This window comes from Hippopotamus amphibius, chromosome 9 (genome assembly GCF_030028045.1).
Source record: "Hippopotamus amphibius kiboko isolate mHipAmp2 chromosome 9, mHipAmp2.hap2, whole genome shotgun sequence".
In the NCBI taxonomy this organism is placed as follows: domain Eukaryota; kingdom Metazoa; phylum Chordata; class Mammalia; order Artiodactyla; family Hippopotamidae; genus Hippopotamus; species Hippopotamus amphibius.
This window is the reverse complement of record NC_080194.1, coordinates 86,555,252-86,567,911: the sequence shown is the minus strand read 5'-3', so window position 1 is coordinate 86,567,911 and position 12,660 is coordinate 86,555,252. Positions and strand designations below refer to the sequence as shown.

Genomic DNA, 12,660 nt, shown 5'->3' with positions numbered 1-12,660 from the left:
GATATAGGACCTTTGGTGGGAAGCCACAGGAAACAGATTGAGCTTAAAATAAGAAGAGTTGTGCAAAGGTGAAATGAATTATACATCATCAGTTAATTATCTCTCTGTCACTTGTCTCTAAACAAAGTTTAGGTGGAGATACAGGAGAAATGATTTTAAACTTCTAAAAATAGGTTTGAGGCATTAGATTCATTCCACCCAGAGGAAGGAGAATAGGAACAGAGGTGGGGCTGTAGCTAATGAACTGACCTCAAGTCTGGGAGAGCTGGAATAAAAGAAAGTGCGTTAAGTGCATTATAACGTGTTTTTTTTTTTAAAACCATAAAGAACTTTCTGATGGTAGCAGGAGACAATGAGAAGGATCACAGAGGGAAGCCCTGGGATTTTGTACTCCGAATATATTTTTAAGTGAGGGTACAGCCTCTCTTGGGTGACGACGTATGGATCTGCCTGCAACTGGGCAGATTGACTGACCCCTCTTACAGACCCCTTTGTTCTAAAAGTTCTATGATTTTAACGTGATGGTTGTTCTTCAGCTTGTTTCTGTTTGATCTCTAGCAGAAAGTAAGTCAGAACTGGGTTTGAATCCATAGGATCTGGAGGGGATTAGCCACACACTTGGCTCTGACAGTGAGGTTAGGAAGGAGCGACAGGAGGGAAGGGTGCACCCAGTGCTGCGCTTCACCCCCAGCCATCTACGCCCTGCACACCCCTTAGCCTGCCTCCTGGCTGGGAACTTTCTCCTGATAGCACGGCCGTGGCCTCTGGTGCCTGAGGTGGCATGGCCCTGACCAGAGGGGAACTGGTGATGCTGAATGAACTAGGGGCCCAGACTGCCTGGACCTTGTTTCTGGATCCTTTGCCTGATGTAGACCTGGGTCCCTCTGTCTCAGAGAAGCTGCTGTTCTCGGTGTGTCGTTCATGCTGTGTCCTTTATCCTCTCTCTGTCTCCCCACGCACGTCTCTCTGGGGGCTAGAGGGCATTCACACGCACGCTCCTCACAGAATGAGAACGAAGCTCAGGGAGGAGGGTTTGCATGTCTGTCTCTACCGCAGATGGTGGGCTCCATAGAGCCTGTGTCCCTAATGCCCAGAACGTGATCTGGCTCGGAGCGTGGTCTCCTGAGCTGTTTGTTAGACGGATGGATGGACAGACGCGCAAGTTCCTCTTAGTTTTAGTAGCAACATTTCTTTTAGGGGGGTGGGGAAGGGGCCCTTGTGGAGCAGACGTAGAAGAAGCTGGAAGTTCTGTTCAGTGGAATTCCTCCCTGCCTTGTCCTCGTGGTGTGTGGCCTCCCAATGGATTGGAAATCTCCTTCAAGGAAGGGGCTTTCTGGGGTAGCTTAGCACCTTTCCACTTTCACAGCCTTTCCCGTTCTCCTGAGTGTTGAGGCTTCTGAAATCCTTTGGGTGGACTGTACTTAGATTTGGCTGAGATTGATAGTAAGTCAAGTGTAAAAGTATAAACACCCTGAACCACGACACAGTGGCTGCCCTGTCGGGCCCTCAGGATGAACACATATCACACAGTAGGAGACATATAGTAGGTATTCAGTAAATGCTTGTTTAGTGACATCCAGTCAACAAGGTCATCTTAACTTCTAAAGACTGTGAAGTTCAGAGAGCTGGGTGGAAAATGATCACCGAGAATCGTGGAGAAATAAGGACCATGGCGCTTAACAGTATAGATCAGTTCAGCCAACACTGTCTGCGAATCCAGCAGGACTGTCTCCCAGATGCTAGGTGTTTGTCCTGTTGTGAACAAGCTCAGAGAAAGGAAACTGTATACCACCAATAAGTCCCTATGTTTAATTTCAGCATCTTCTGCTTCCTGTTGTCTTGATCCTCCTAGCCCTGTGGAAGTGGGCGCTAGCTGTGAATAGCAACAATTTGTATTTTCACCCCTTGTCTTTGCCTCATGAACAGGACAGAATTTAGAAACAGGATGCAATTCCTTAACTGGAAATTCACTTCCTACTTCTAACTCCCTTTTCCCCTCCATGAGCAAATTATAGGAAGACCCTTACATTGAGGATGCACTAATTAGATTTTTTTCGGTGTTTGTTGTTTGTTTGTTTGTTTGTTTGTTTAAGCTTTTCCTCTTCTTCCCAGTAAGCTGGGTTGTGATCATCCAACAGGCAAGGAACACAGGTGTTGGCTTGGCCAAAAAGTTTGTTTGGATTTTTTCCGTAAAATTTTACGGAAAAACCTGAACTTTTTGGCCAACTCAATACAACCCGCCTTTTCTCAATGGCACAAAACAGCTCAGAATTTAAACTCAGACATGTACACTTATGTCTAGACAAAGTGACCAGGCTAGCAAAGTCTGGAAGTGATGTCACATTTTAGTTTTCCTGGATTCCAAAGTCAGAATAAGAGCCAATGAGCCAGTATTATAAGAAGGCAGATTTGGGGCAGGCTTAAGAAAGAAATATCTGACAGAGTGGCTGAACAGTGGCTTTAAAAAGAGCACATTCCTTTGTTCATGCAATACACATCTGTGATCCCAGTCATTGAGCTAGAGGCACTGGGGAACCATGCATTAGACAAGGCCCTGGCCCACATGGAGTGTTCAAGCACTCAACACCAACAGAAGATAAGACAGCTTCAGCTCCTGATAAGTGCCAGGAAGGGGGGAAATGGCACGATGTGGTAGATGATTGCCTGGAGACAGGGATGCCAAATTAGATGCGGTGGTCCTTCAAGACAGGCTGCTCTGGGAAGGTGACATTTGAGCTTTGATCTAAAGGAATCAAAACTCTAGAGTGAGAGTTATGGGGCAGGGGTGAACTTGGTGTGTTCAAGGAACAGAAAAAGTCCAAGAAGGGCAGAATAGAGTGAGGGAGAATGTGGTACAAGAGGAAGCTGAGGAAACAGATCCCTGAGTTTGGATCCCAGGAGCTGGATTGCTGGTCATTAAGTCCATCCCCCTAGAAGGTTAGGACAAGGACACAGAATGGATTTGGTGCAGCCTGTGAGCCCATTGCCCAAAACAATTCACCTCTGGCTTTGACTTCTGAGGCTGGTTCTGTAGCATCATCACAGTTTTCAAAGGTTATCAGCATTTGTTCCTCTTTGAAATGTCCACAGAGATAACTGGAGCTCTGGCTTCTCCCTCAGCTCTGGCAGGACCCAAACAAACTTATTTTGTTTTTGTAGGAAGGGGGAAAAGTGGGTCAGACTGTTTTGGCATTTCAGGCATGGAGTCCTGGTTCTATTGCAGGCCCTGGTCTCCATGGAAATGAAAAATAGTGTTTGTCATGCCTGTTCCTGGATTGAATTCCAAACTCTGGGCTGAACAGAAGCTGTAGGAAAGCCAGGGAGTGGGGGAGTAGGGCAGATGGAGGCCGCAGCCATTGTGATGAGCCTGCTCTCCTCCCTGGCTTGTGTGGAAAAGGCAGACAGCCTCTGCCCAGTCTCCAGCCCAGTCTTCACCCATCACCTCTCTGACTAAGAACATCAGTAGAAGGGTAACTGACCTTCTTCTGCCTTACTCCCTGGCCAAAGACTTTCCATGGACCTGCCCTTTCGTCAATTAATTAATAAATTCATCTGAAGTCACTGCTAAGACTTTCTTCACAAGTAGTTCCTTCCAGGTTTACGTAGCTCCCTAATGAGAATGTATCTAGTCTGTACCTAGAAGATATTACATTAGTCAGCTGGCTGCAGATGTTTTGGAGGCTCTACCACCTTTCATTCCCTTTGTAAGATTAAAAAAAAAAAATTAACTTTCCATAGGCATGTGAACAAGATAGGGAAGGAAGAATAAGTCAGTAGAACTTGTTGGCCATAAGAAGTACCCTGCATTATCTACAGAGATGGAGACCAATGAGGGACAGAGTGCAGAGAGAGGCCAAGGCCTGGACCATGTGGACCCTGTGAGCCAATGTTCACATGACCAGTGGCCACATAGTGAGTCTGGAGAATTGTCGGACTTCCATTTGTAAGGTGTCTCTGCCAGTGGTCTGACCTGGCAACAATCTAGTTCCACCTTCTTGGTTCCAAATTTCAGACAAAACCTGTCCCTGAACGCTGTGTATATTTCACCCAAAGGCCCAGCTTGGGAAACCCCCGGGGCATTTCAGCAAATTACTGGAACAGAAGAGGGGGAACGAGATGTTCATCTCTGTCAAAATCTTGCTCTTGCGGCAGTAGAGGGAGACCCACTGTCAGACTCTGCAGTTGCATTGTATTATGAACTGTGGTAGGAAAGAAAGGCATTGTCCCAGTAGACCTCTCCTTCCCTGCCCCTTGCTGAAATGCAGTGTGATGCTACATCCAAGCCAAAGTGTGGCGTGCTAGGACCAGGCTGAGAGAGACCTGCTTTAGAGTAAGTTGGGAAGAGAACCTCTACGCCATAAACGAACAAACCAACCAAAACCCCCAGCAACAACAAAAGCATCTCTTCAGAAGCTGTCTGGCCCCTTCAACCAGGTAATCACAGTTTGACACAAAAGGCACAGTTGGCTTTTTCTCCCTTAAAGAGCTGGACCCAGTGGCAAAGTTGTTGCCAGGTCTAGAGTCTAAGTGATGGGCTCTCAAGGAGTAGATTCTACGCATGGTCACCAGGAGCTCCTCTTAGGAGGAACAGTAGTACATTTTCCATCCTTTCAAAACCCCACCCCATCCGGTATCCTAAAAAGCATGAGGGGAAGAAGCCACTGAGACTTGCAGTGCTGAGCACCCTGTCCAGCTGCCTGTTAATCCCTTGGTGGACAGTCACGTCATCTCTCTGGACCTGTGCTTCCATCCATAACAGTGAGAGGAATGGACCAGATGACTCCTTCTGACTCTTTCTCTGCAACAGTCATGCATCCCTTGGGGACCTGAGACTGTGGTTTTATTTTCATTCATAGGTAAAGGGGACCAAGACCAGGAGCTCCAGGACATTATAATAAGAACTGAAGCAGGCCTGAGAAGTTTTTTTTCTAAGTGACTTGGTGTTTTGCTCTCCAGGGAGGAGGGCCCAAGGGGGATTTGGGGCCCAGCTGGGATTCATGACTTGGGCCATTATTCCTCCTCTACAAAGGTCTGCCCTTCCCACCTATGGTGCTCTGGATTTATGGGTACAGAGACGCTAAGTGACAAGCAGAGACACAGAGAGGAATTGAAAAACAACCATCTCCAGGGAATCTTCATAAACTCTGAATTTGGAACCAGTTCAGGTGGACAGATCTAATGGAGGCATTTGCAGGTAGCATGTAAATTTCATGCAAATGTTATGCAAATACACCTGTGGCCTTCCTATCTCCAGACACTTGAACACGTGCTATGGGAAAATTCAAAGTGGAGCTGGCTACTTTGCATGGATATTTGCAGTGTTATTATAAAGAACTGTGGAGGATTACTGATGAAACTTCTGAATTGGTGTAAGGATGGGAGGTGCCTCACTGGAGAACAGAAGAGTCAGCTGTTAGGAATTAGGAACCACTCGCTATCAGAATCAGCTTTAGCTAGATGCTACTAAAGGCGGGGGTGGGGAGGGGATGAGGTGTTTGTAATATGGCTGCGGGAGTGGGATCTAATGGTCATTGTCAGGCTCCTGCGCCAAGGACGGTCGCTGAGTCGTAGTCTTACTTTGAGACCTACACCTTCATGCCACTCCCCAGTGACCCTGGGGTCTTCTCCGTTGGCAGTTCCAACTCAACTGATTTTCTGTTCCAGCGAGTGCACCCACACGGTAGACACTGAACAGCTGATACACTTAAGAGAATCGTAAGCAGGTTGCTGTCATCTGGGGCAGATACGTCACTTATCCCTTGATACTTCAATGATTAGTCCTTGGTAACGCTGGTTCTCAAGATTTGGTGTGCATCAGATTGAGCTATGGTGCGTGTTTAAAATGCAGATTCATAAGACCATGCCCTGGAAATGGTCACTGAGTCCGGGGTGGGGCTGGGAGTTCACACGTCAAGGAAGCATCCCAGGTGGATTTGGTCCCCACCATGGAAGTAATGTCCGAGAGCATTCAAAGCATGTCCGTATAACCCTCTGAGGACAGAGGCAAGGATACGTATTCCACTTTAACAACAGCAGCTCAGAAATACTCATTGAGCATTCGCTGTGTATCGGACACCGCACTAAATATTTCACGTCTGTTATTTCATTTAACACAACAGTCCTCTGAGATAGGTATTAGTATCTCTCATTTGTCCGAGGAGAAAAATAAGGCTGAGAGGCCAGGGTCACACGGCAAGGGGCAGAGCTGGGACTCAACCCTGAGCCGGCTGACACCGCACTCTGGCAATTAATCCTGACCCTGCAGGGCCCAAGCAGGCCTTCAGCAGACAAACGTTTCATCTGAAACTGGCTTTCTAAATTTCTAATGAAATGCTCTTGCTCTTAGGGTGGGGTGCCCTGGAATGTATCAGGGAATCTTTACACAGTTACCAGCATGAGGCACTGAACCTATGACATCCAGGTCGTGGCAGACCTGGGCTTAGGGGACACCAGAGAGTGAACATGAAGTGTCGGGGGTGGGAAGGAGCGGGTCTGAGTGGGAATGAGCCAGGGCCAAACGCACTCTGGCCAGAGAGCCGGAAAGGAGCTGCTGGGGGTGGGGTGACAGGTACCTATCTTGCAGTCTCTGGGGCAGAAACGGTTGACTTTTCTGCAAGCAAACAAGTTAACGTCAGTGAGGATCACTGGAGCACTAGCTGACTGTCCTGCTCTCCTCGGGGGTCTGAAACTGGGGGTGGCTGATCGGGGAGCCGGCTTGCCGGACCACACTGGCCAGAAGGCCGAGCAGAACAGGGCTGTGGCTCCCATGTCTCGAATGGGGGTGGGAGATGCGGCCAGGAGAGTCACCACCGAAGGCCCAAGAGCCTTGGTCCCCTTTCCACATGACCCTGCTTCTCAGGGACGTCAGCCGGACCCAACTATGGGAAACAGGATCAAACTGTAGCATGAGGTACTGTGGTCAGACTTAAGGAAGCACTGTTTGTTAACAAGGTAACAGGAGGGTAGTGATTGCTGGAGTCTTTGCTGGAGGTTTTAAAATAGGAGCGATGGGAAGTGAGTGAATGACCTCTGGGGCCCCTGCAGTGGGTGGTTGGGCGGGGAGGGTCTCAGCTGACATTTTTGGGGAAAATTGAGGATGACAAGAATCTCTTAAGTATTTATTTAAGTATGTTATGCTTCAAAAACACACAGTTCCTTGTAAAGCTCTGTGTACTCCATGCTATTTTAGGCCTTCATACCTTTGTTCATGGTGTTCTTTTGGTTTTTGTTGTAGGTTTTTTTTTTGATGTTCCAGGAACATTCTCTTCCCTCCTACTACCACGCCCTTCACCTGGCTCACACTGACACATTTTTCAGGACCCAGATTAAATCTCAAGGGCCACATCTTCAGGGAAGCCTTTCTTGACCCCTGGCTAAGATTCCTTTCCTCTCTCCTGTCACATCACTCATTGCTTATATTAAAATGAGAGGAATACGTGTCTAGCTCTTCTGGACGATAATGTCCCGAGCACAAGGATCCTTTCTGACTCACCAGGATGAACTTGAACGCCTAGTATTTTATGCCAGGTGCTCAGTAAATGTTTGTGGAACAGAAGATCCACACATGAAGTCCTATCACCTTGGCCAGTCACTTAACCTCTGTTTCTCAGGTTCCTTATATGTGAAGTTGAGTTGGATGTATTAATTCTAAAATCTGAAAGGGGGTGTCAGTCCAGTAGCTCCTCCAATATTTGTATCTTCCTTTTCTTTCTACAACAAACCTGAGGTCATTTTTAGCTTTAAAATCCAAAGATTTTGAAATACAATGTCATGCTATTGTTAGTTGAGGGTGGCAGAGTCAGATTAGTGGCACATCGTAGAGTTTGTAGGAAAGACAATATTATGGGTTATGAGATTCCTAAGAATTGGTTTTATTTGCTCAGCTGGACATCTTAATCTGTAAGATAATGGAGTGCCTTTTAAAAGAGTTTTAGGGGGAATTCCTGGCAATCCAGTAGTTAGGACTTGGCACTTTTACCCACCGAGGGCCGGGATTCAATTCCTGATCAGAGAACTAAGATTGCACAAGTCACGCAGCACGGCCAAAGTCGGGGGGTGGAGGGGAGCTTAATAAAAGAGTTTTAGGAATCTAGCAAGTCTAGCTGTGATTTTGCTGCGTTAGAACTATAGTAGCTCCAAACATTTCTTCTTGTGGAGTGAGGGATCAGAGTGGAGGTGGGGCATGGGGTGGGGGCAGAGCATGATACGGGGGCTTATTCTTGCGTGTCACCGTTGGGTGGGAAAGGCTGACATATCGTGGAAAGTGAGGGAGCCTGGCACAGGGGTCTGTGACTAGGCCTTGGTGGCTGGTGAGGCAGAGCACGAGCTGGAGACGATGACTGGGAAACTTCTGCACCATAGTGTGGAGTTCAGATTTTATTCCGGGGTGGGGATAGAAAACCATGGAGGGCTTTCACCGGGGGTGGGGGGGAGATGGCCAAAAATGACAGATTTACTTTTTGTAGAAAGTTCATTTTGACCGCAACGTAGAGAATGGATGGAAGACTGGAGGCAGGAAGTTGGTTCCTTCTTTCTTTTTTTATGTCCACCCAGCTCCCCATCAATCCTATTCCTCTATCCTTCTGTCTCTTCACCCAGCTTGGAGGTGTGGATGTGGGAGCGGTCGTGATCCTGGGGGTTGTTAAAGCCATGGATGTGAAGACCTGCACTGGAATGAGACTCAGCTCAGACATTAGCTGAGTTCATACTACTTGCAAGTCCCGTGGAGCAGGGAGGGAGGCCCTGGAGGTGTGTGCGCAGGTCTTAGCTTTAACACCAGGCAGAATGTGTTCAATGCTTTGGCCAGTTTAGTGGTGGAGATTTAGAAAAGCTTTTTGGAGAACGTGGGGTTTGAAATGGGTCTTAAAAGATGAACAGGACTCCACTGGGTATATATGAAGGGCAAGAGTGCTTCACGCATAAAAGTGGTGAGTGGCTGGGGAGTCAGGGAGCCGGGGGAGAATGTGTACTAAGAAAACCAGGGGAAAATAAGTAGGACTAAAAGGGGGGAACTCTTTAAGTGAGTACAAAGAGGAAGTATTGAAATCTAGGTAAGTGTCAAATTATTTTCAGTAAAGAACTTGGAATTCCATTCTCAGGCTTTGGGACTTTAATATGAATGCTAGTAGGGGGCAGAAAGATAGTATCAGGCTTTTACTTAGAAAGATTTCAGGACAGAGGTGTGAAAGGGCATGAAAGAGGAAAGGAGAGGACAAAACCACTTAGAAGATTATTAGAAAAGTCTAGGCCAGAGGCATTGAGAACTTGAGCTAGGGCCCTGGGGATGGAAGGGAAGGATGGGTTACAGAGCTTTAGGGAAATGGAATTGATGGGATTCAGGGACACAGTTTTTGTGGGGGTGAGATGGAAAAGACGCGTTTGCCGCCTGAGAGACTAGGAAAGGATGATGCCGTTGAGGACGGGCAGTAGTGGGAGGGGTCTTGGGAGGAGAGATGACAAGCTCGGTTTTGCACCTGAGGTGCTCGTGAGACATCGATCTGGAAGAAATGTTACGTTGGCAGCAGGTTGTTGGGCTGAAGCTGACAGGTGTGATCAGGGCCAGAAGCAGGTAGAGGACGTCCTCTGATTCCAGGCATAGTTGAAGTCATGGAAAAGAGAAAATGGCTCAGGTGGTGAAGGGGCCACCTGTGAGAAGAGAGTAAATTTCCGGCGGAAGAGCAAGAGAAGAGCCAGTTGCTGAGACAGGAAGAGGAGTAGAAGAGAGGGGTGTGTGTCATCAGGGAGAAGGGAAGAGAATTTCAAGAGCAACACAGCAACCTTCTAAGCACAGAGGTTAAAGTGGCACCTGATGGTGTAAGTTGTCTGTGGACTAATGTGTTGAGAGCAGAGTTTTCTGTATCCTTGGGTGGCACGTGGAGGGTCAGCTGATGTGGGTCACTAAGGGAGGAGGACATCTCATGCACATGTGGATCATGAGTGCCTGCCCGATTCATGTGGTTTTGGATAGTTGAGGTGAGTTTCCTTCATGCTGGAGTTTTTGCACACCCCTTGCTTGAATCCTTCCTCAAAACCCAGTTATCAGCAGGGATTCAGAGTTTGAGGAAGGATAAAGGGACGTTCTTTCTATTCCTGGGTCTGGAATCACCGTATGTGAGGATGTCCCTTATCTCAGGAAAAGACGGGAGCCCAGCAGTGGGTTCACGTGTCTGAGATGGGTGTGCGCTGGGTGTCATCCACGCTCTAGTATTTCTCTGAGCAAATGAGTGGAGGTTAGGGGCAGAGGTCCTGGCTGTTCTTCTAGTGAAGCAATCCTAGGAGACAGTTTTAGCCCTGGAGTACTTGGCCGTGGGTTGAAATTGGCCCAAGAGAAGAGGGGCTACCCCAGAGAGGTGAGCACCTGAGCCTGCTCTGAGGTCCCCCACGCCAGGGCGGGTCCGAGGATCCACTTGCTGCAATTCTAAGGCTCCGCTTTTCCAGCTGAGGAAAAGGAACACAATTTCTTTTCTCCAGGGTTTGTCCTAGTGGGTGAGTTTAGAAGTCAGAGAGGATAAGGATGGTGGGGGTGGGGTGCGAACTTGAAGAGCCTCTCTCTAAATCACAGTTGTTGTTGGTATTATAACTGTTTCCAAATTGAGATTCTGTTTGGCAGAACATTCGGCCCTACGTGTCTCCATACATCCTCTGGTTACATTTGGCTTCCTTTACTCTGGTCTCCGTTTGTTTCTTCTTTCCATCCATTTCCTTCCTAAAGTCAGAGCCCTGCCCTCGCCCCACTGCTGCCATCCTCCCGCACTTGCTGGTTTGGGCTCTGGGGCTTCCTTCCTTTTCTCTCTGCCAAGGATGCCCAGGTGGAAGGTTCTGCTGAAACGGGCATGGTTCCCATTGCAGATGGGTCCCATGGGACATCTGAGCTTGCAGCTGGATCTTCATGCAAACGGCAGTGTTCCCCACCCTGCACTCCACTGGCTGAGGGAAGACGGGGATGCAGCTTCCTGTGGTGCTTCCTGGGGCCTCGAGGGCCTCATGGCCTTGGGTCTGGCTGTGCCCGGAGCCCAACCCTGCTCTGACTGCCGAATACATGCGAGGCCCTGGGCTTTCCACCCCCTCCCCTTGTGCTTCTTTGGCTTTCCAGTCTCACGTGTGCTTTCCTTCCTGTGCTGGTCTCTTTCCTACATAACCTTTCCTTCCCCCATCGCTTTCCTTCCTCCATTCTTTCAGAGCAAAGCAAACATCTGTTTTAACTTAACTGCATTTCATTTTCCTCTCCTCTTCCTTTCTTCATCTCCTCTAGTCCGTTAAGAACACGAGCTAAATATTTATGCATTTTATAAGCCTTGGTGTGAGGGGATTTGGTGCTGTGGGATGCAGGGTACCTACTGGAAATGAATTTGGGGGAGGGGACATGGCATGTGAGAACTTCCACTGTGTACATCTCTGTCCTGGGGGAGGGGCAGAGGAACCAGCCTGGCTCACAAGGAAATAGAATGGTGCAGGTGAGTTAAAAGTCAGAAGACCCAGATTTTGTTTCTAAGCCATCTGTGATCAGTGAACACTTGGTTCTCTTTGCCATGTGCTGGTCTTCATTTTAAAAGCAGGAATTATGGCCCTTGTCATTACTACCCTGATGGAATTATTTAAGGACCCAGTGAAATAATATATATGTGAATGCTTTGGAAAGTGGGATTATTTTGTTATTTTTATGGGCAGATATCTCTGAGATAAAATGTAGAAACTGGATTTTGCAGCATGTATAAAATGAGCTAATAGTATTGATATGATCTCTAATGAGTCTTTCAGCCCTTAAATTCCATTTTCCCGAGACAGTTCTTAGAATATAATGGGGAAGGGGGTCCTAACAATGTTTGATGGATGGACAGACAGGTGGTTGGATGAATGAACGACTCTCTCAAATGTCTAATTGCCCTGCTTACCCTTTCCATTCACATGGGCACCACCGCCCCCTCCTGGCCAGCATCAGTATTACAATGCAGTAAGTCCATAGCTGGGCCCTTTTCTCCCTTTTTCTCCCTATTTCTCCCCAGCCCCGAACCCTGGCTCCCTGAGCTGGCTCCTTGGGACCCGTCTTCGGCCTTCAGTCACTGACTGCTTGTCTTTCCTCCACCTCCCTTTCCACCCCACTCCCTCTCTCCGTCTGCCCCTGCAGCACTGCCAGTAACTCGAACCGCAGCACGCCGGCCTGCTCCCCCATCCTCCGGAAGCGATCTCGCTCGCCAACCCCACAGAACCTGGACGGAGACACCATGGTGGAGAAGGGCTCAGATCACTCCTCGGACAAGTCCCCGTCCACACCGGAGCAGGGTGTCCAGCGCAGCTGCTCCTCCCAGTCCGGCCGCAGTGGTGGCAAAAACTCCAAGGTGAGCCAGAGCCCGCTGGGGACTGTCCTTGCTCGTTAGCTGGCTGCAGGGAAGCTGGCACTGGGGGGACGGTGAGGTTGAGAACCCCTTCCTCAAGGGACCTGATGTGATTGACTGGCCCTCGTGTCCCAGAGACAGCCTGCATTCAGTGAGGCAAGGTGGGGCCAGCTGGGGAGACCCTCATTAAATTTTATCTTCTCAGCTAAGCACTCAGAGAGGCCCCGGGAGCTAGAAAATCGACTCCACAATGACCGTTATCTCTCTTTGTGGGCTGGGGAGTCTCACGTGCCTTGAGATTTGGAGGAGGGATGCTCTGAGGGTCAGG

The 12,660-nt window shown here is 48.5% G+C and overlaps 1 protein-coding gene across 1 annotated transcript in view; it reads left to right on the top strand.

Moving 5' to 3' along the window:
- The window catches only part of GRAMD1B (GRAM domain containing 1B), a 167,202-nt gene that overhangs the window by 112,658 nt on the left and 41,884 nt on the right, over positions 1-12,660 (top strand). Inside the window, exon 3 of the mRNA XM_057750692.1 lies at positions 12,125-12,335. Coding sequence (XP_057606675.1) covers positions 12,125-12,335 — 211 coding nt within the window. The remainder of the gene's footprint in view (positions 1-12,124; positions 12,336-12,660) is intronic.